General features: G+C 41.4%; 1 protein-coding gene across 3 annotated transcripts in view; it reads left to right on the forward strand.

The window, feature by feature from the left end:
* The window catches only part of tab3 (TGF-beta activated kinase 1 (MAP3K7) binding protein 3), a 25,858-nt gene continuing 3,877 nt past the window's right edge, over positions 1 to 21,981 (forward strand). For 2 of the 3 annotated variants that reach the window (XM_066706377.1, XM_066706380.1), the window contains exons 1-6: positions 1 to 207; positions 11,612 to 11,795; positions 16,382 to 17,861; positions 20,297 to 20,457; positions 20,823 to 20,916; positions 21,717 to 21,800. In XM_066706377.1, coding sequence (XP_066562474.1) covers positions 11,694 to 11,795; positions 16,382 to 17,861; positions 20,297 to 20,457; positions 20,823 to 20,916; positions 21,717 to 21,800 — 1,921 coding nt within the window. In that variant the 5' untranslated portion in view covers positions 1 to 207; positions 11,612 to 11,693. The remainder of the gene's footprint in view (positions 208 to 11,611; positions 11,796 to 16,381; positions 17,862 to 20,296; positions 20,458 to 20,822; positions 20,917 to 21,716; positions 21,801 to 21,981) is intronic. The other variant, XM_066706378.1, reaches the window with a different exon arrangement.

The following is a 21,981-nucleotide window of genomic DNA, read 5'->3' on the forward strand; positions in this document are numbered from 1 at the left end:
TTCCCGATCGCCATATTGTAAATCTGGTTGATGTCGGTTCAGGGCCTGCTGGGGGGGATTCAGTACCCGGGATAGATAGTGGAGTCGAACCGGACAGCTTTAACCACGGAGCCCAACATCCCCTTGGCCGAGGGGGCCCAGAAGTCACCGTGTGCGCAGGCTGCGAATGAGACCGAGCCATGGCTGGTGGGAGGGAGTGAGCGGACGGTAAGAAGTCCACTTTGTCAGCAGACAGGCTTATGTATAATAACACATCAGTGCTTCTGGTAATGGGGGGTACCGGGCAAATCTCCGCCTTTTCAGTCATCGTCATTACAGTGCAACGGAAAAGTGTGTCGGTGCCGGGTAGAGGGATATGACTGCCCGCTTGTTTCCTTATTGTAATCGTACCGCTCGCACTACACTGTCTGTCTGGCCACTCCGCATCCGCATGATGTGACACCGGCAGCGGGGGGACGCTCCGCCTGGACCCGCAGGTTAACACCCCGTAGGTTCAGTACAGCTGCACCATCCCTGTAGGCGGCCAATACAGTGGAACCCCCATCCAGGTGTCTTGGGACAACTTGTCAGTGTTTCCACATTGCTTCAAAATAGTAACTTTCTCTTTTAACTAGTGCCGATATTTCAAATGCACTAACTTCCACATCCAGCTTGCGACGACGAGTGGCTTTTGCGTACGCTGTGCATGACTGCAGGCTGTGGCAGATATTGCTCAGTGCGTTTGAAGCGTGTGATGTGCACAGCAGTATTGCCTGATCCTATAGACTGCATAGGCCCGTGTTTCTGCTCAGGGCATACCCTACGCGCAGTTACACTGCTATATTGGGACAAGACTTCCTTTGTTGCTAGGAATCTCATAGACAAGGACGTGCTGATGGTGGCATTACCAAAAATGGCTTAAGCAAAAATAAATAAAAAAAAACAGGCGATGCATTGACTTGCTCTGTATGTGTTGGTGTCAGACCAGACGTGTCCCGTTAGGTTGAGAGAGGGAGAGGGGGGATGTCCATTTCCTGCCTGGGCTGGTGGTATTTGCAGGGTGTTTTGCTGTGTGTTGGAGACAACCTGCAGGCTTTTTGCGGGTCAGCTGCACGGTCTCTTCCTTTGTTTCCGTGGCGCTCTGTGCTGCAGTAGCGCAGCGGCATGCTTAGGACTGGGCTGTGATTGGCTGCTGGCATTGCCCCCTCTTGTAGGACCATCGTATTTAACCATGCAGATAACGATCAGCCCCACAGGCCCCTCTTTATTAATTATTTAAGAAGAGTCAAAGCTCCATCCCTGGATGCTGCAGTTTTATGTCTAGTTTTCTTGTAGTGCCATGACACATGGCTTAGTTATGGGTCAAAACAGTGACAGAAATTATAGAGATTATGTGCATAGGAGATGACCTGAAAAGTACAGTACAGTACAGTACAGTATGCTCTGCCTTTCTCTTTACTATTTCTGATTAGAATTAACTGATTAGCAACTTCTCACATTGCTGTTGTGGGAAGCTGTTTGTTGTCCTTGTCCTCTTTTGAAACCCAGATCTCTGGGTTTCCATGGTATTTGTTCAACCCCTGGTTCCGGTCTTGTGTACTATTTGAAGGATGCTGATTCAGACTTTATGCAATCAGCGTTTTCTTCTGCTCTCAGACATCCTGCACAATTATCTGTGCAAACACAGTCCTTTTCATCATGACTCCAGTTTTCCATGGGGATCACACTTTTGTCAGTACACAAGATCAGTGACAGTTAAGACCATGCCATGTGCACCCTTTTAAGCATATTCACAATAGTGACTACAGTTTGAGTCAGACTACAGTAAACTAGAAGGTTCAGAGTATCTTGTACATTGTGAATAATGTACATTATAATGCATGGAATGGAAGTGTTGCAAAATCTGTGAATAGGGATGTAACAGCAAGTTATGAATCAAAATTGTAAAACTGGTGTTAATCATCATGTCCAAAGCCACTAAGTTGGGATATGTGTTCCCCCACACCGTAACTATACAATGACTACATTCATCCCGTTGTTGTCCATGTATTATCTCAAAAAACAAAGCTGCCTATTAAATATCAATAACAACAACAACTATAATCTCATATAGACTGTTTGTGTGCACAGTATTTTGCCAGCAAGTATTAGAATGTACAGTCTTCTGACTAGTTTCTCTTAAATGTGAAGTAAGAGAATATAGCAGAGTTTGTTAGTCACAGCGGGAGTTTCTGAGTGGTAGTTTCACAAGTGTAACAATCATTGCCCAGAAGTGCTTTGAGTTGTTTTTTTTTCACCATGGTCTTGTATTGGTATATCCTATTACAGCTTCAGTCTCTCAGGATCTTGTATGGTCAGATTGAACGTGATCTTGGGGAGTGATAATGAAGCATCTCTGAAGTCCATAAGGCAGGATCATAAGCATGATGGCATCAGGCTAGAGATGCAGTACAAGGACGTGGTCATGCATGAGATGGGAAACACATAGTCCAGGAAATAGACGTGGAGACGCTTCCTGTTACTTAATTGGGTGATTCTTAAAGGTGAAATTCAACTAGTAGTGAGTTTGCATTTACATCAAATCAAATGTCTGCTGTCCTTCTTTTACCTTCCATACACCAGAGGATTACTGGGCCTTGACACTACAGTCCAGCAGCAGCTCTGGAGTGGTTGTTAACTGTGTGGCCTTTGGTTCTTTCTTCCCTTTCACTATCACTGACTATTTTCGCTTTCAACCAAGAATTTTCATCTCATTCCAGAGCAAGCCAGTGTCACCAACCTTCTGCCCACACATGTTCTGCAGTAAGTCAGGGCAGCTTCAGAGCAGCAAAGAATGATCTTTGCTTCCCAAAAACTGATTATGCTAATGCTCAGTCCATTAGCCCTACACAGCCACAAAAAATAGATGTTTTAATATGTGAACCATGAAAAATTACAATGTTTTAAATAATAAAGCTGATCCTTTTCACTTGCATTGAGTATTTCTAATTACTCAATGAAAGACCACATTTTATAGTTGAAAGGGATATTGAAGCAAATAAATGCTGTGCTGCTTAGCTCAGCAGCTTTACCCACAGCTGGAAGAGAGATTCTTAATCAGATGAAAGCCAGGGACTTCTCTCTCCAGGCCAGTGTCAAAGGTCTGTTAAAGGACAACGCAGTAGATGTCTTTCTTGCCTAGTGTTTGTAAATTAATCTAGCAGTGCAGAAATCATGTGCTTCGATACAGGGTTTATGCTGATGTGATTTCAATGCCGATGCTTACCGCTCGATTACAAACCTGTCGGTTCTTCAGGTTGCAGGGGAGAGCAATAAAAACAGCTGTGCTTATACTCTGGGCACCTTGACTGTGCTTGTTCTTCATGCAAGTCATTGTAACGAGATCTGAGAAAAGGGTAATATAGCTGGCCAAGCATCACACTCAATGCCTGGTGCATTTCGTACTGTGGTGTCCACAAGGGACATTTGGTCAGTAAGACCTCAAAGACTTGTGTTTGTATGTCTTGCTTGTCAGTTTCTTAATTAGCATGTCAAATTACTCCTTGCGAAAAAGAGAGCCAGCCTCACAGACACACATGCTTTTATCTCCAGTGTTTAGGTATCTGAGTTTGATGAATACTGTCCTCTACTATCACCCTCTCTCTCTGACTACCACCATTAAGTCCATCATTTGATATTGTTGAGAAATTTGACTGTAACAGGCTTGATTCTCTTTCCTTTTTTCCTCTCTCTAGTCACATGACCGTTTGGTGCAAAAATCCATCTTAAATCTGGCCTGAAGTTATGGTAGGATTAAGAGAGAACCTCCATTAATGTTTCACTCTTAAGATATAAATGGAAATGGAAGACCCAATGATTCACTCAGAACACCAGTTCTTTAATGCATCATTTTTTCTTTGGTTCAATTTGAGCTTTCTGAGAGTAACATTAATGCTGTTCTCCTACAGGGTGTGGTTGTTTTGCACCAAAAGACAGTACGTAAACTGCCTTGAAGCCCAGCATTGAGGGAGTATGGTCTTCATATAGATCCCCTCTGAGCATTTGGAAATTGATGCTCATCCATTTTTTTATGTCTGCTATACTCAAGGAGTGGGTAAAAAATCCCAAGTCTGTCTCTACCCTGAAAGTAGGCTTTCCAGTGCGATCTCCCGAAGCATGGGACATAGATGAAGGCTGCATCTAATTTGTGTGATACGTGTAAGCTTCTCAGCTCCATATCCAAACCCATTATCCCATTTGGGGCTTCATGGTTTTCATAATGGTTTTCCTTAGTGTTTACAGTAAACATGTGATCAATCCTTAAGGGAACAATATCTTTGGGAGAGTTTTCAGCAGGCTCATGACTGATTGTTTTTTCCATGCTAGACCCTGGCCTATTGTACATATTGGATGAGAGATTGTAGCTGTTTCCCATCCAGTACAGCCCCACTCAGTGGAAAATATTTTTTGGATGTTAGTTTCTCAAGAAACAAACTGAATCAGAATTAAGCCAAACATGTACATGATTTTAACCTGCGTGATATTGCTAGTCCAACAAGTGCTTAGAAAATACTGAATACATCTGTTTTTCATACTAGTAATTAAATAACATACAGTGAAAAGTATTTAAGGGGTTGACTATGATTATGTAGTGAGAGAAACAGTTTTGTTTTCAGAATATTTACTTTCTTTGATGGTGAATAAGTTTAAGATTAAAAAAAAAAAGCTCAGAATCCTAAGGAACAAATTTGTGCCAGGTGAAGTTTTCTCTCAGGGTAACTTTGTTTTGATTTACATTTATTCCAATGATCATCTTCATAATGACGGAAAATGAAAAACAAATCCATGGCATGTCTAATGAAGAAGGCCTTATGTTATTCAGTTCGACACCCCCCTTCAGCCTCCCAACTTAAATAACTGTGTTCAAACTGCCCATTGTTTTATTACAATTTTAAGAAACAAAATATGATATTGTAAGTTCTACAGTAACCATGAAAGAAATGTCAAATTACTTTTTTACTTTTCATCTGCTATCTACAAACAATCAAATTAAAACAATCAGATAAATGTTTGCTGAATAACTGAGAAGTTGATAATTTGCACAAAATAGTACACCCAAGATTTGTTATAAATATGGGTTATTTTATTTTCTGAAAAGACTTCATATGTTATCCTTTTGATATATCCAGATCAATAATATACAATACAATATGTTAAAAGTTGTATTTGTTTAGTTGAATTAACAGCTTTGGCCAAAATATCAGGTAAGGCAGGCTTTTTCCCACGTGTCTCTCGATCTGCATAGTATTGTGTGCTGCAGTATTATAGTGTTTGTTATATACTGGTATCGGTCTCCTGGCTCCTGAAACTGACAGCCTGTGAGCTCCGGTAGGGACTGCAGTGGAGAGACCATTTCGGGATCACTAATTTATTTCTTATTTCTGCAGACATTCATCTATTGTTCTTCTGTCATGATATTGGAGAAGTTATTTGTAGTCAAATGTATTATTATGAAAGGAAAAATTACAGTATTCTCAGATTAGTCTCAATTTTTTAGATGAAATAAAATGTAAACCTTATTATTATGTGGCAGATTTGTACAGATGTAAGGGGGATATAAATGTTTTTTGAGAAATTGAACCTTCCTTTGCAATGAATGTGTTCCACAAACCAGGGCTGAACTGCATTCATTGAAGCATCTGGCAACCTGAACAGACCTCATTCTGTTGCTGTTCAGTAGACTGTAAATTATGGTCCTGTCACCTTAGTACACCATAAGGGCTTTGAAAGTCAGTGTCTGTGGACCATGCATTGAGTTAGAAGTGAAGAAAATAGTATGCCATCTTGAGGCAGCACATATTAAAGAGCCCTGTTCACTGCAATGCTGCCAACAAAAAGCTTTGCCCTGAAAAAGATTGGGTACTCCAGCAGTCTCTCACACAGCTCTCCGATGCTGTGCTTTGGAGATGGGTCCAGCTATAAGTGTTATGTTTGGGTTTAAACATTGTAGCTGATTTATAAATAAATAATGAGGCCCATAATCTGCTTTTCCATAAGCACCCCCATGTAATTATTGCCTCCCTGTGGTATGATGAAGAGAAGAGGTAGATGTTCCTGTCGGGCAGGAAATAAGACACCCTCTGCATCAGCAGGTCCAGATTATTATTCAATGGCCCCCATCTGAGAAAAAAGGAAAACCACAAAAAAAAAAACACCAGACACCTGTGCATTTTGACTGTTACCTTATTTACCTCTTTACTGTTCTTGATCAGGGTAAATCTGCTACTGATTCATAATATCTGGACCTGCCTTAGTACGCACAGGTGGCACAGTAATCCCTATAGGGCAGGGGTCCATGGAGAAGGACAGAGACTGATCAAGTGGAGCACTTTCTGCTTTGCTTCTGCAGAGATCAGTGATCTCTGGACTAATCTAATCTGATGTTCTTGCCAGATTTACATTGTCATGAGATTATAAGATTAGAGAATACATTTACTTATTTTTAATTTCAAGATCTGCATCATACACTGTTGATTGATATCATACCTATTCAGTTTTAAGCCCTAAACACACACAATCTAATTAATAGAGAATTTAATTTAATTAGCCTAACACCTGCATAATATTCAGATTCTTTATTCTGAACTGTGATAAAAGCATTTTCATTTTCTGAGAGATAACCAGTTGATTTTAGCTGTAGCTTACATTGTTAATGTTCTCCCTTTTTTTTTGCCGTTTTACATTATCAAGTCAAAGGCATTCATAACTTGATTTCTGGTTTGTTTATTTTATCTTCCTTTGGTAAGTGTTATGGGTCAGTAGTTACTGTCCTGTAATGCTGATCCTTTGCAATAACAGTGCACAAAGCTAAGTTGTTTTTAAGGGTTTACTTTTACAGTATAATCCTGCAGATCTTGAAGATTTTCTGCTAGCTGTTTAGTCTGGGCCAAACGTTTTGATTTATTGAAGATGTCTGTGTGGGGAGAGTGCTAGAGCACTCCTGTAAACTTGTTTAATTGGAAGCTTTTTCTGGCTGGGAATTGCACCATTAAAATGTATTACATTTGACCAATACCGACCCCTCCTCCTTTGAGAAACTAAGGCCTGGACCAAAAACATGGACCTGCCCGAGTCTCAAATTCCAATTCCGGTACGTGAGAACTGCTTTTTGTTTGACTGAGTATTTTTCCTTCTAACTAAAGCAAACCTGCCTGCCAGTACTGTGTTTTTTAAATTGGTGTCTGGCAGGTGTGTCGATGTGTTGATTTGGTCAGAGCCTAGTGATACTTGTTCCTTTACTGGATTTTAGTTGTGATAATGTATGCATGTATCTGTGCAATTTCTGACCCTGTGTGTTTTCATACATTACCATAATTCCAGTGCTTTTAGGCAAGCATCATTTTGATAAACTATTCAGGGGAATATTGGAAAAACTCAGAGCTTCAGTAAATGTATGTATAGATGGTATTGTCAATGAACCCCCCCCCCCCCCCCCCAAACCTTGCTTTATCATAATACTAGCAATAGTGAAGACTGCATGACAACACAGATCTTGGACCAATATAGCTTTTCACTTGTCTAGCATCTGCAAGGCCTGTTTATTTTCTCAAACTAGTGGAGTGGATAGTTGTTTACTTTAAGGAGCTCTTTAAATGCTAGAAAGATAAATATAAAGTAAAAACTCAAGTATGTGCTTCCCCCTTGGAGAAAATAATGTAGCCTTTATTATGCTAATACCTCTGGTGTTGACATTCTGTTTTAGCCCTTTTTAATCAGTCTTGGGAGAGTCAGTTTCAGACCAAATGCATCCTGTGTTCATAAACATTATATACCCATGCATGCCCAGCTAACAGCTCCCTTTTGTTGTTCTGTCATTTTAGCACAGCTGGGATAGCAACTGTAAATACCTTTATTTATCATTTCCAGAATCGCTGGTCACAATCCTGGCAAGGCCCCCTCTTTTACATTGGCTTTGTTTTATGTTTCTGTGATTTCAGCTTTTGAAAAAGGCTGCTTTCTCCTCGAGATCTAAATTTAGCCAGTAGGAGCAGGTCTGATGGATGATGGAAAGGCTTTAGATAGAGATGGCTGAAGCAGATAAAACGGCAACCCTGAGCTTTCTTGCATAACAGCTGTGCTGAATTTGTGTGACGCATCTTGCATCTACATTAATGGTAATGCCTGTCAGAAACTAGAATACAAAAAAATGGTTTTCTCTAGATATCTCACAGCAATACAAATGTATTGTACATCTTTGGTTATGGTTATGAACCATACGGTATTGTCCTACTGAGATCAGTTTTCATATTGTGGAAATTTGAATCTTGTTAGCCCTACAGTTAAGGTGTCATGAACATTTTAATATTCAGGATGAAATTCTTTATCATGAACAACCAGGTTTATGGCTCAATAAAATTTGAATCTTAATTTGCTTTATGTTCTCTTTATTTTAGCTATACATTTTTTGTATAGCTTAGTGCAATTTGATTGCTGTTTTGGATGATGTGAGCTTTATTTTTGAATTTCTGACAGGAAAGGGTTTACAGTACTCAAAACTGAAACCACTGCAAACACAAATAATTGATGCAAACGAACCAATAATGTTGCATTATAACTCATGCAGGTTTATTTTGTTATGGCTTCTTGACGGTTTAGGATATGTGAATAACTGAAACGTTTATCACCTTTCAGTTTTTCCATGCTCCTAAAACTTTCTGCGAGGCGATTATAAAAGCTTTCTCTGTACGAGTAAGAGTGGCCTTTCTGTAATCCTTGCAGGAGCCTCTTTTCCTGCCGCCTGATGGGGTGGTTTGGGATTCCTTTCATGTTTATCGGCCTCCTCCCCCCTCAGGGCTCCAGCTGCATCTCAGACACCTGCCTGGGGGAAGGATTAGTTGCCGTGAAGACAGGGTCTGCTGCCTCTCCACGGCCACTTACCCTCCTCTCTTTGTTTCTCTACACCTTTTCTCTCTCTGCATCGACGGGCCTGTGTTCAGCCTAGTGCAGCACACGCTGTCATGGCAATGCGGTACTTTGGGGCCACTTTATTTTTTGTAATAAATGTAAATAGTCAGATCATTATTATATATTAACCAAAGTTAATGGTCTCAGTGAATATCAGTGCAGGTCCCTCTGATCGGAGATGAAGACTTGATGCTTACGTGAGATCTGTACAGAGTTGGTTCACCATTAATCAGAGATGGCATGCCATGTGTTTTAATGGGTTTGTTTTGACTGTGTACTCTACCATTCAATGCATTCAAGTTACAGTCCTGAGCCCAAGCTTCTTCACTGACTATTAACTAGTTTAACTAAAATAGACCTTGTCTCTCGTTTTCTAAACTCTTGAAATTGCCAATGTGCTGTTGAATTTTAATCTGCTTTTGACAACTTAATTGGCATTTTTTAAATGTCTCAAAGTGTGTGCAGTTAAACTGCAGTATACCATCAGTTGTTGGTTCTACTATGTATTACTATTATGAAAGTGTTTAATATTGGATATTGGACACCTGGATTTTTTTTTTTTTTTTTTTTTTTTTTTTTTTTACAACTTGCATTGTTCATCTGTAACAATAAAAAAAACATGTCTTGATGGTTTTACCATGCATGATTCTAAAGATATGTTAAACACAGAGTATGATATTAATCTCTAATTATATATAGCCTAAACACATTAGTCAGAGTACAAGAATTAAACTGTTATTCTGAAGACTGAAATTAATGCAGCTTTATGTACTAGCACTTGCACTAATGGCTGCCTTTGTATATTGTATAAATAGCAGGGATCAAAGTCCTTAGCAACAGAGCTCCAGTAATAGCCTGTAGTAGTACTGTGCTGATGCGTAATCCCACGCCTTGAGAAAACTGCCATTATAAACGCGTTAAGAGGCGCCACTCCAGCCAGCCGCGTCATTGGAGCACTTTGACCTTTACAAGAAGGGTAACCCTGGGTGCTGCTGATCACAATAAATAAATAAATGCGTTCTTGCAAAAAGTTGAAACGTTGCGAGTAAAAGAGTTGACTTGATTCTGTGAAGACCCAAATTATAATATTACTTTGTCTGGTGTGAAACTCATTTCTGTGTGGATGTGTGTCCCATTGTTCAGCAGCATAAAGCCAAGCTGTTTTCCTAGAGAAGACTGTTCTTTTACAGTACTTGGTCAATGCACTATACAGTGCCAGTTCATCACAGACAGTGAGAACGGTTAATAATGAAAGGTACTCCAAAATGCTTGTATGAATACAGCTAAAAGGCTTAAATTGTTTTGTTGTTGTTGTTTAAATTGTTTATATTACACCTTAATTGCTTTAATGTTTTCTAAGTGAAGAGTGTTGGAGTTCTATTATCATTAGTGTTAAAAATAAAATAATAAATGTGTAGTCTAACTATGCCAACAGTTTACTTTATTTTCCTTTACACACTTGGGGTATATGCCAGTGAATCAGGGCAGTTCAGTTCTCTGCTTCTGTGCATGTCATTGAACTATTGCATGGAATAGTCGGTTAATCCTGAACATTGATTTTGGATTTAAACCATGAAGTTTTCTGAAACTTTATCATTCATGTTTTGAAGAAAGTACAGTCTGTGTCTAGTATGTTGTATGTTAGTGTTTTTTTTTAAGTAAGACCTTTTGAATGAAGGCATCTGCTAAATAACTCTATAATAACCTACAGATAAAACTTTGTAGATGCCAAATAACACAAAGCCTATTGAAAACTGTGATAAGATTGTCCCCCAGGGCTCCCTGCATCTGTGACATGTACAAGAGCCCAGTGCTACACTGATTCATTCAGCTCGATCTTTTCTTCTCGGTCCACCGACACACACACACACCACTGTTCTGAGAGAATCTGTAATCTTTCTAATTGATGCATTGGGTTTCGGAGATTCTGGAATGGTGTGGAAGGTTCCACGTTGTCTATGCTGTGAACGGCTGCCTGTACTATAATTAAATGAAGCCTTTCTCCACAGTGTGGGGGATCATGTGTGCCAGGAATGTACGACTACAGAACAGGTTCAGTGAGATGGCTTTCACTTCAAGGCCAATAAGATCACTGCTAGGCTGTAATCAGAGGCAGTGCCCAAAAATGCACTGCTTACTATTTCTTCATAAAGCTATATGCAGTCTATTTTGTATTCTGCTCACTCTAGCAAGACTCAAGTATTAAAAGGGAACCACATCTGTGTGCATCAGCAGGGTCTTGTACTGTATCTAAATTTCTAAAATCACTAGCAGACAGTACTAAAAAGTTTATCTTCAGTATTGTATGTATTTAAGCAGTGGGAACATGGATGAATTTTCCAGTCAAGGCAGCAGCTTCTCATGTTTATAGTACTTGCCAAGTTGGCACTCCTGGTATCCTGCCAACCCTCTCACAGTGGAAGAGGAGATGCCACTGAGTGCCATCCTTCAGCACCACTTTTCCCCTCCCCCTTTTCATTTGAGCAACATATAATGCCTGCATCAGATTAATGGCACTGTTGATTGAGTGTGTGTGAATCACAGCCTGTGAACAAGATCATAAGGCATTTGTTTTAAATCCAGATAGAAGTCAGATCTGTTGAAATACTGGCTGCACCGAGACTCTAGTCTGAAAAATGGGATTACTGCAGATGCTGCCCCTAATCCTCCCTCCTGCTCTTTGTTTCAGAAGATGAAAGAAGGGTCGGAGGACTGTAGCCATTGGCGGGCCCATTGACTCCCATTCCCAGTGAAGAGCCAGCAGTCCTGGGATGGCGCAGGGCAGCCAGCAGGTGGACTATCAGATCCTGCATGACCTGAAACAGCGCTTCCCCGAGATCCCCGAGGGAGTGGTGTCTCAGTGCATGCTGCAGGTACTTTCTCACTGTTCATTTCCTCCCAGGGATGCACAGTTCAGACCTGGTCTCATCTGTTCATATCTGTTAATTCGGTGGTTACCTTGTCTGAGATTAATGCTTTTTTGTGATGCCACTCTTCCCATCCTACCAGTTTCTCAAAGATTAATTGTTTTCTATGATCTTGCAATTTCTCTCCCAGAATGCCCTGACTTGTGAATTTCTGATACCCAATTCTAACACAGTTCTGTACTTTTTAATGTCCCCTGTTTGAATGAACGAGCAGCCCATTGCCAAGCCCAGATATGTATCAATCATATATTTTCAGGGTATAGGGAACACTAAGAGAAAAAAAAAGTCACTTGAACATATATCTTGTTATTCCTTCTTGAATTAATTCTAACTTAGTATGCAGTTTACAGTCTGTCCACTGTGTGTGATTGGCCTAGGGAGCAGCTTTAGACAGGGAGGGGCAGGAGGAAATGCAGACCCTGATGTTAATGCTCTGTGGAATACATAGACATTTTCAATTGCACCCATAGGGATCTTTTTATCATCATAAAACTAACCAATGTGTTTACACAACAAATACTCACTTGGCAAAGGCCCTCTATAATCAGATTAATCAGGCTCTTTCAGCTCGCTGAAAAGTGTGCAGAAATGACACAGTGTGCAGTGGGTTTACCAGAGCTGTGTTCAGGAGGGTTACTCAAATTTCAGATGTTTTGAGCCTTTCCTCAGCCTGAACTGAGTCACAGTACTGATCCCTTTTACTGCACTGGGATTAAAAGGCTGGATCACAACATCTGGTTGTCCTCTTGGCTTTAGGATGGATAGAGCAGGGAAGTGTGTGTTTGTGTGTGGTCTCTTTTGTCATGGCGACGGGGGTCAGGGGAAGGCGGGCAACTGTGGTAGTGATTTAGGTCAGCCCAGGAGACACGCAACACGCTCAGCAAATGGTTAGATCTACCACTAATAGTAGAAGTAGTTGTATTTTGTCCACCATGCATGTGTTGCATAAGAAACTCCCTCCAAAAGAAGAAGAAAATGTTTACCCCCACAGCACCTAAACTGAATTCTACCCAGCTAGACTGTATTAAATGACATCGGCCTGGCTTCCAGAAATCCAAAATCTGCAGTTTGAAAGCGATTCCCCCTCCCTCCACCAATTATCTATGGTGTAAAAAAAACAAAACAAAAAAAGCTTTAAAAAATGTAACGACAGACTTCAGAATGCAGAGGAGCTGTTAAATTCAACTTTAAGAAGGGCTGAACTGTTATTGCTGGTTTGAGTCCTCTACCTGGCTTTCGTTTTCTAATATTTGTTTGTTAATGCTGGACAAAGGTACTCATACTGAAGAAGGCTATAATCACAAGTGTCATTTTCATTTGGGTTCTGTATGTCACAGATTAATAACCCTATCTAATGGTCACAGGGCTGTTTCTGTTCAGCACCGAAGTCCTGTATCAGGCTGCTGCATCATTGTGAGGAGAATATGAGCTGAAGGCTGTATCTGTCAGTCAGAGCTTAATTGCATCCCCTATTAAATTTCAGTGACATCTTCCTGCTTCTTCTCTTACCTGTCTTCAGAATGCAGCTGGCAGATTGTATTATTCCCCAAAGAAGTCGCCTATAAAACTGTGCTACCCTAATTTATCCTTTTTGACTAAATTAACAAAGGCAAAAAGTGACAAAATACATTAGTTTGCTCTACATGTTTTATTGGGATCCACATCCAAATGTAGTATCACAGTTTCTCATGGTGGGTTGTTTAAAATCTTGGTTTAAGTAACATTTTGTTACATTGAAGAGAGGAAAAGAAAAACGTGTATGAATTACAGGATTATTAGGGTTTAGTCTGATGTATTAAACAGTTTCTCTCCCTCAGAAGAAGTCTTGTTTCAGTGTCATGCCAGCTTTGCAGTCCTCCGGTGCAAATGGAGAGCTGCAGCTGTGTATAAAACAGCTAATATTGTTGAAGAAGTGTGCTATTATCTGTACTGAAATACAAAGATTTTTTGTTCTTTGAGTGCTGTACATTATTTGAAAAGAAAAAAAAAGGCATCTGACATTGTACATAATCAAAACCTGACTCTAAATTTCACTAATTTTTAAAACTGTCTAATAAGTGACAAAGTTCATACTTCATTTAATTAATCCAAGGAAGTTACAATGTTCTAGATTGAAGTAGAAGTCAAGGCAGTCAGTTGCTGCTGGCAAGTTTATTATACTTCCCTACAGATTTTTTTAGAAGAATTTCTGAAAATAGCTTCTGAAATCTTAAGTGTCAGGGCTTTAGCATTGTAACCCAAGTGAGAAACTCACGTAGATTAATGGCAACTTCATATTTAATGCAGTAGGATTTAAAGAGCCTAACTGTTATGATGACTCTTATGAAATATAAAAATATTTAATATCTGAAATAAATTTGTTACTGGCGTAAAACTTGAGCCAATGCAGACCAGCAAAAGAAGAGTACAATAATAAATTCATACAATAATAATAAGGTCTGATGTTTTGAAAGACCTGCGTTCAAATGGTTACAAGTACTGTACAGTGAAGGGGAAAAAAGTATTTGATCCCCTGCTGATTTTGTACGTTTGCCCACTGACAAAGTAATGATCAGTCTATAATTTTAATGGTAGGTGTATTTTAACAGTGAGAGACAGAATAACAACAAACAAATCCAGAAAAACACATTTCAAAAAAGTTATAAATTGATTTGCGTGTTAATGAGGGAACCCTTCGACTTGGTGGCAAAACCCTTGTTGGCAATCACAGGGGTCAGATGTTTCTTGTAGTTGGCCACCAGGTTTGCACACATCTCAGGAGGGATTTTGTCCCACTCCTCTTTGCAGATCCTCTCCAAGTCATTAAGGTTTCGATGCTGACGTTTGGCAACTCGAACCTTCAGCTCCCTCCACAGATTTTCTATGGGATTAAGGTCTGGAGACTGGCTAGGCCACTCCAGGACCTTAATGTGCTTCTTCTTGAGCCACTCCTTTGTTGCCTTGGCTGTGTGTTTTGGGTCATTGTCATGCTGGAATACCCATCCACGACCCATTTTCAATGCCCTGGCTGAGGGAAGGAGGTTCTCACCCAAGATTTGACGGTACATGGCCCCGTCCATCGTCCCTTTGATGCGGTGCAGTTGTCCTGTCCCCTTAGCAGAAAAACACCCCCCAAGCATAATGTTTCCACCTCCATGTTTGACAGTGGGGAGGGTGTTCTTGGGGTCATTTCTCCTCCTCCAAACACGGCGAGTTGAGTTGATGCCAAAGAGCTCGATTTTGGTCTCATCTGACCACAACACTTTCACCCAGGGAGACTGACAGTTATTTTGTGTTTCTTCCATTCACGAATAATCGCACCAACTGTTGTCACCTTCTCACCAAGCTGCTTGGCGATGGTCTTGTAGCCCATTCCAGCCTTGTGTAGGTCTACAATCTTGTCCCTGACATCCTTGGACAGCTCTTTGGTCTTGGCCATGGTGGAGAGTTTGGAATCTGATTGATTGATTGCTTCTGTGGACAGGTGTCTTTTATACATAATATATATATATATATATATATATATAAAATACACCTACCATTAAAATTATAGACTGATAATTTCTTTGTCAGTGGGCAAACGTACAAAATCAGCAGGGGATCAAATACTTTTTTCCCCTCACTGTATGTTCTCTGATGGAACCCAACACATGTAAGGTGTTGAATATTGAATGTAAATCCTTTTAGATGATGGTTAGCTTAAAGTTTTGCATTCACATTTTTTGACTTGTTTTTGTCTTAAAAAAAAAAAAAATGATTTCAAGCCATTTCCATTTGGTCCCGTTTCTCTTTCTCTTACAGTATCCCGTATACACAATGTGAGAGGTAATACTGAGATAAACACATTTCAAACTGTAGATTTCTGTGTCAGTTATTTTATACAATTGTCTAAGTAGCAGTCAACTAGGCAGTGAGAAGTAAAACCACATCAACTAAGCAAGGAGAATTAACACCAAAACCCCAAAACACATATGTGAATATGTAGATTTAAGAAGTTTCCCTAAATTGTGAGATACATTGACAGCTACTCAATTGTTCTCTTAAGCCTGAGGGAAGAACACTGCTTTTCATTTTGATTAATAATATAATCATACATTTTCCACAGCTGTACAGTAGGCACCCAATTATTTTCAAAATTAATTTTGTGCAATATAATACAATACAATTTTTAAATACCCATCTGTTTAATGTTTGTTCAAAATCCGCATAACCTATATATAAATGCTATTCTATGTGTTTAGCTCTCAACGTACAGAAAATCTCTTATTTCCTTTACTTTTTATCTATGATTGAAGATGTATACTTGATGTGGGATCCAAATGTGGATGTTGAATATATGCATGGCAGCTTGCCAGAACTGTAAGGAGGTCAGCTTAGGCCATAGGGGGGAGGCCACAGTAGTTTTACATTGTCTTAGACAAAGGTATTAAACCAATGAACTTAAAGCCCGATTGGTGTACAAACTGCTACACCATAACCTTGGCAACTAGTCCCATCTGTAAAATAAGATGATAACAAATAATAAAAATGTATTCCTTCCTTGCACCTTTCAGAACAACAACAATCTGGAGCTCTGTTGCCGAGTGCTGTCGCAGGAGAGCAGCAAGTACCTGTATGGGGAATACCACAGCCCAGAGGAGAGCAGGATGAGCCGGAACCACATGCTGCACATCAACCTTGGCATTCACTCTCCCACAGGGTACCACCACACCGGGGAAGGGGGCAAGGTTAATGGCGGGGTGCGGACGCTGGTGCACAGCTCAAGCGACGGGCACATCGACCCCCAGCGGAGCGGTGGAGGAGGCGTGGGGACGAAGCAGCACCAAATGCTGTCCCTGCTCCAGGAGCCGCACTCTGCTCCTGCCATTGTGGCCCCCTCTCCTGGCTACAACCCCTTCTTTGTGAACGACCAGGGCCGCTCAGCTGGCACGCCACCACCTGCTCCTTCAGCCATGCCGGGTATCTCACCCACCTACACCCCTGTTCCCCGGTATGCCATGAACCCCATCACGGTCACCTTGTCCCAGAACATCCCCTCTGCCCCCCGTGCATTGCAGATCCCTGGCTCCCTTTATGCCACTGCCGGCAATGCAGTTTACATCCACCCTGCCTCCTCCCAAAGCCCCCAGACCTCCCCCTGGCATTCCCCCACTGCTCAGTGCCACATGCAGCCCTACAACCAGCAGCCTCCTCATGCCCTGCCAGTCTACCAAGCCTCTCCCTACCAGTCCCCTTATTCCTCCAAGCAGGTCCCTCAGACAGCCTACCGCTCCCCTCCCCCCTCCCAATTCCCCTCACCATACAGCTCCCCCCAGCACCAGATCCAGCAGACCTCCCATGTCTTCATGCCAATCAGCCCCCCAACAATGACATCCCACCCTTACCACCATCAGCAGCAGCAGCAGCAGCAACAGCAGCAGCAGCAGCAGAGTTACCAACAGCAGCCTGGCCAACCCGTCTCCTACATCCCCTACCTGTCCTCTAAGGGCTCTCTAAAGAATCAAATCGAGATCACTCTGGAAGCCCCCCAGCGGCCTCACAATCGCAGCTCCTCTCCCGTTATGAGCCAGCAGCAGCAGCAGCGAGGTCAGAACACTCTGTACATCTCCACCAACCCGTCTCCCAGTTCTCCCTCAAGGGGCATGTCTGGAGGCCAAATGAGCTTGACGGGCCAGCCCCAGGTGGCATCCTACCATCCTGGCATGTACATCCACCAGGGCCCCCCTCGCCCCCGGCCCACTTCCTCTCCCCAGCCTGGTGTAGGCGGTGGGGTCCGGGTCACCCAGCCCGGGAACTCCACTTACACCTTCAAGATCAAAGTGTCGCCTGGCAGACAGGTCCAGCCACGGCACCTAGAGTCGCCCACGGTGGAGACGGAGAGCCTTCTGAACCTGGTGGAGCAGGGAGAGCACCCCGGCGCCCCCCAGCCCATCCAGCCCATCTCTGCTCTGCCCGGCACCATCACAGACCGAGCTGCCAGCCGCTTCCCCAGGAAGTCCAGCTCTGGCTGTGATGACTACGCCTACACTCAAGGTGAGTCTCAAGGGACCTTGTACATATAGATATGTCTATTCTCCATTTGGTAACATCAATATTGAAGCCATACTCTTAGTTTTATTTTTAATTGAATTAATTGAGATCATGGTGGTCTTTCCAACCTGCTCACCAAGAGCTGCATTGGTGCTCCTGCTTCAGCTCAGCTGTTGACATTGGTGACTAGCAGAGGGAGAAGCAGCGTGCCGATGCATGTTTTGGATGACATGGTAGATGGATCCATAGTTGTCATGTATTAAGTGTTGGAGTGCCAGATTTGGAGCATATAAAGGGGAAAATATAAGTGGAGTTTGTAAATTTCAGAGAAAACTAAAAATAAATGTATAGATATAAAAAACAGCCATTCAAAAAGTGTTTGATAAATACCTACATTAGTGTACATAATGTATATGATATATGTGTGTGTGTTTGTGTGATTAGCTGGAAAATACACAGTATACTCAGAATAGTCACTAAATGAGTTTTGGCTCCACCTTTGTTGATTTTTCAAACCTTTACTTTACCTTTGAGTCAACATTCCAGAATGTCAGGAAGAGGTCGGCTCCATGCGGCTGTGCAGCAGCAGTCCGCTGTTAGTGTTACGGCATGCTTGACCAACAGGAAAAAGAAAAGCGATTGAACTCTTGTAATCTTAATATCCAGGGAGTGATTCACTTCTGGTAAACTGTACTTATTTTCAGCTTGAAAAGCAAAATTTGTTCTTGCAGTGGGCAATACTTCCTGTGAAGAAATAAAAGTGAAACTTATCACGGTGGGGCAGTAGGCTAAAATGGAGTGCATTTTTGTGGAGCCTTGAAGGCAGAGAATCCATTTAGATAAACAAACAAGAATGGAATGTTTCGTATGAAGATCAGCGCTAAGTAGTACATTGAGATTTCCAGAGGACGTGCTTTTGGGTTTATCCTGATTCTAGCCGGCAGCTGTTTGCTGAGATTACCACGGTTTGTGTGCAGATGTCCGTGCGTCACATGGCAGCCCGTTCCTAGTGAAACGGCAGCTTTGCATCATACCTGAAACCAGATTGCTTCACAGTATTGAAACCCTGTCTGCTGTGGGGCTCTTTTTAACCTAGAGGATGAACCTTTTGAACAGTTACGTTCATGGTGAGTGTTTTTGTGGTTTCTCTTATTTGGAATAATTTGACGTAACTGCCTTGCACAAAAACAGGATTTTATTCCAAAAGGAGCAGTTTATTTATGTATGTATTGTTTTAGGGGGGTGCATAATATTCCATAAGCTAATTAAAATTCACAATGAAATCATGCAAATCTAAGCCACTACTGCATTTTTACATGTCTGTTCATTGCAGGCTTAAGATGACTGATGAAAGATATTCTCCTGTCAGCTGTGTGCATTTTATTAAATAGTAATGAATAATAGTAGTTTTACTATAAGTTATGTTCACCCTGAGTGAAATCTGTGTTTTCGATTCCGAGGATGTGCACCGCCTCTCCTATGAAATGTGTACAAACACTTCTCTGATTTAAAGGAAACTCCTGATGTTAGATAAGCTGTATCAGCCCACTGTTAAAGTCCCAGGGCTCTGTCTCAAACTGCAGTCGCCTTCCTCTGGGCCTTCACTTCCTCTTTCACAGACAGAAACACCCTGCATTCATGAATGCTCCTGTATGCCTCTCTCTAATGGAGATCTACAATACATAAAATCTTTACACCTGCCTCGGGAACATCAAAATGCACCACTGAATCATTTTGTTAAACCTTTAATTCCATTTCTCTCGTTCCTGTAAGCATACGAGGCTAGCCTTCCCAATTTGGCTCACTGCTGCCCCACTGTGTACACCTCTGTTATCACAGCCGTGTGCTGCGTAGCAGTGAGGGTTTGCTCTTTGGATTATGAAACTGCTGAAGTGTGATGGTTTTTACCATCATAATAACGTCTGCTAAGCAGGACTTGGCGTTCTGTCAGGAACAACTTGTTTCTCGTATCAAATACCAGGGTCTGGAATGTGTACTTCTGTTCTGAACTTTATATGCTGTAGCAGTAACCAGAAGCAACTCCATTTATTCTGCACAATGTCATTTAGGGTATTACACTATTATTATCCTTGATTTAGAGCTGTAGGACTTATTCTACCTTGCAGAGTAAATTGTAGCTGGAAGTGAATGCATGCACAATCAAAGACCATTTTGGGTATGTAAATGATGACGGCGAAACAATGCAGTGAAGTGCTGGTTACAGGAAGTGGCTGCAAGGCACAGGCGCAGCATTGCATCCGGGAAATGCTGTAGGCCCATTATCCTTTCATAACTCTCAAGTGGATATGGACACCTGAAACCTAAACAAAAAATCTAATAAATGGCACTCCCCCTTATAGCACTGGTAGTGTTCCTCCCTGCCCCATGCCAGTGTGGGAGCAGTGGGAGCTGATGTGTTGTCGGCCATGTCGTTACAGCCCTGCTCCTGCACCAGCGAGCCCGCATGGAGAGGCTGGTGAAGGAGCTGCACCTGGAGCGGCAAAAGCTGGAGAAACTGAAGGCAGATGTCAACGATATGGAGTATGACGCCCTGCAGCGCCGCTTCCGCAGGGTTAACGCCTCTGCCCTCATCCCACAGGTGAGTCCTGCAGCATCCCGGCCAGCCAAACCCAGCTCCTCCTGCTGGTTCAGTGTTTCAGTATTTTCTACTTAGTTTTGACAATATACCTTTTTTAATCCCATGAGGGGACTCTGCAGGTTGTGTCTAATGAACAGGCATTGCTGACATCTCTACAGGTACTGCTTACACAAGAGGACCAGTGGGTCATTTTAATGTCACATGTGTCACAAACACCAGGATCAGAAGACATAAACACTCTTCAGTGTATATAATTGTAAAAGACTATTTGATTCTGAAGAGATTAACATTAATTCCTAAACATATTTTTCTTATTGCTCTTGGGGTTGTACAAAGTTAACTTATCTCCATTTTCACGTTCTTAGCCAGAGGAAATGACAAGACTAAGAAGCCTAAATCGACAGCTTCAGATCGACATAGACTGTACCATGAAAGAAATAGACCTCCTTCAGTCCAGAGGTATGAGAACTCTACTGACACTTCAGTGTTACCCTCTGAATTTAAGATCTCTCCGTTCGCAATGCTATTTCATACCCGTCTCTCTGTAAAAAAGGAGAAAACATTTTTATGTTTTTCATAGTCAGTCATTCTTATTTTTTCTTATTTTCATATTGTCTTCAAACTGGAAGGATAAATAATACAGAATTCCTCGTTCAGACTTTGGCTTATTTACCAGTATTACCAGTATGTTGTTCTTCCCATGGAGATTATGAGGAGAGAGATGGGCCCAAGAGATTAGAGTCAAAATATGACTTCTCAAAGAAGAGTGTGACCCCTTGCTATATAAAACTTTTCCCCAGGCCTAAGAGAGAGCTGCAAAGCATGTCAATTGCAGTAGTTGAATGACGGGCATTGCCCAGTGCTGGCAGTCCTCAGGTGAAGTCTCTCATTCAACTTTTCCCCCTTCAGACCTGTTATTAAAGAGTTATTTCCAAAGATCATTCAGCCATAGCACTGGACTCATTTCTGAGCCCTTACTGATCATGTTCTCTTTGGTCTTCAATAAACTTAAATCAAACAAAAATCGGTTTAGTGTCCATCTCATTAAGTGCCTGACGTATATGAATATAAAATAAGCAGCATTGAGGTGGGTCTTTTTAAATAAGAGTTGAAGGGGTTTCTTTTTATTTCACTCATATTAGATAAATATATTCAGTATGTTTTAGCAGTAGTAGAATAATTTGGTGACTATAAACTTACTAATAGTGGTGCCTGTTAATTTTAATTGTGGTATTATTTTGATTTTATTTTCCTTTTAGGGAAGTTTGATCCAAAAGCCATGAGCAACTTCTATGACAACATACAGCCTGGTCCTGTGGTACCTCCCAAGCCCACAAGAAAAGGTGAAGCCTCGTATCAAATCTTCATATTGTAGCTTTACTAAAAGACACATAAATGACCTTAAATAAATGAACTGAAAACATAAGAAACTGGATTCTCTCTTGTAGCCTATAGCTCACATTTTTCAGATATTAAGACTTGTTACAGAATGCAGCTTCATAAGCTAGTTCGCTGTGCCGTATC

The sequence above is a fragment of the Amia ocellicauda genome, chromosome 6 (assembly GCF_036373705.1).
Source record: "Amia ocellicauda isolate fAmiCal2 chromosome 6, fAmiCal2.hap1, whole genome shotgun sequence".
NCBI lineage: Eukaryota > Metazoa > Chordata > Actinopteri > Amiiformes > Amiidae > Amia > Amia ocellicauda.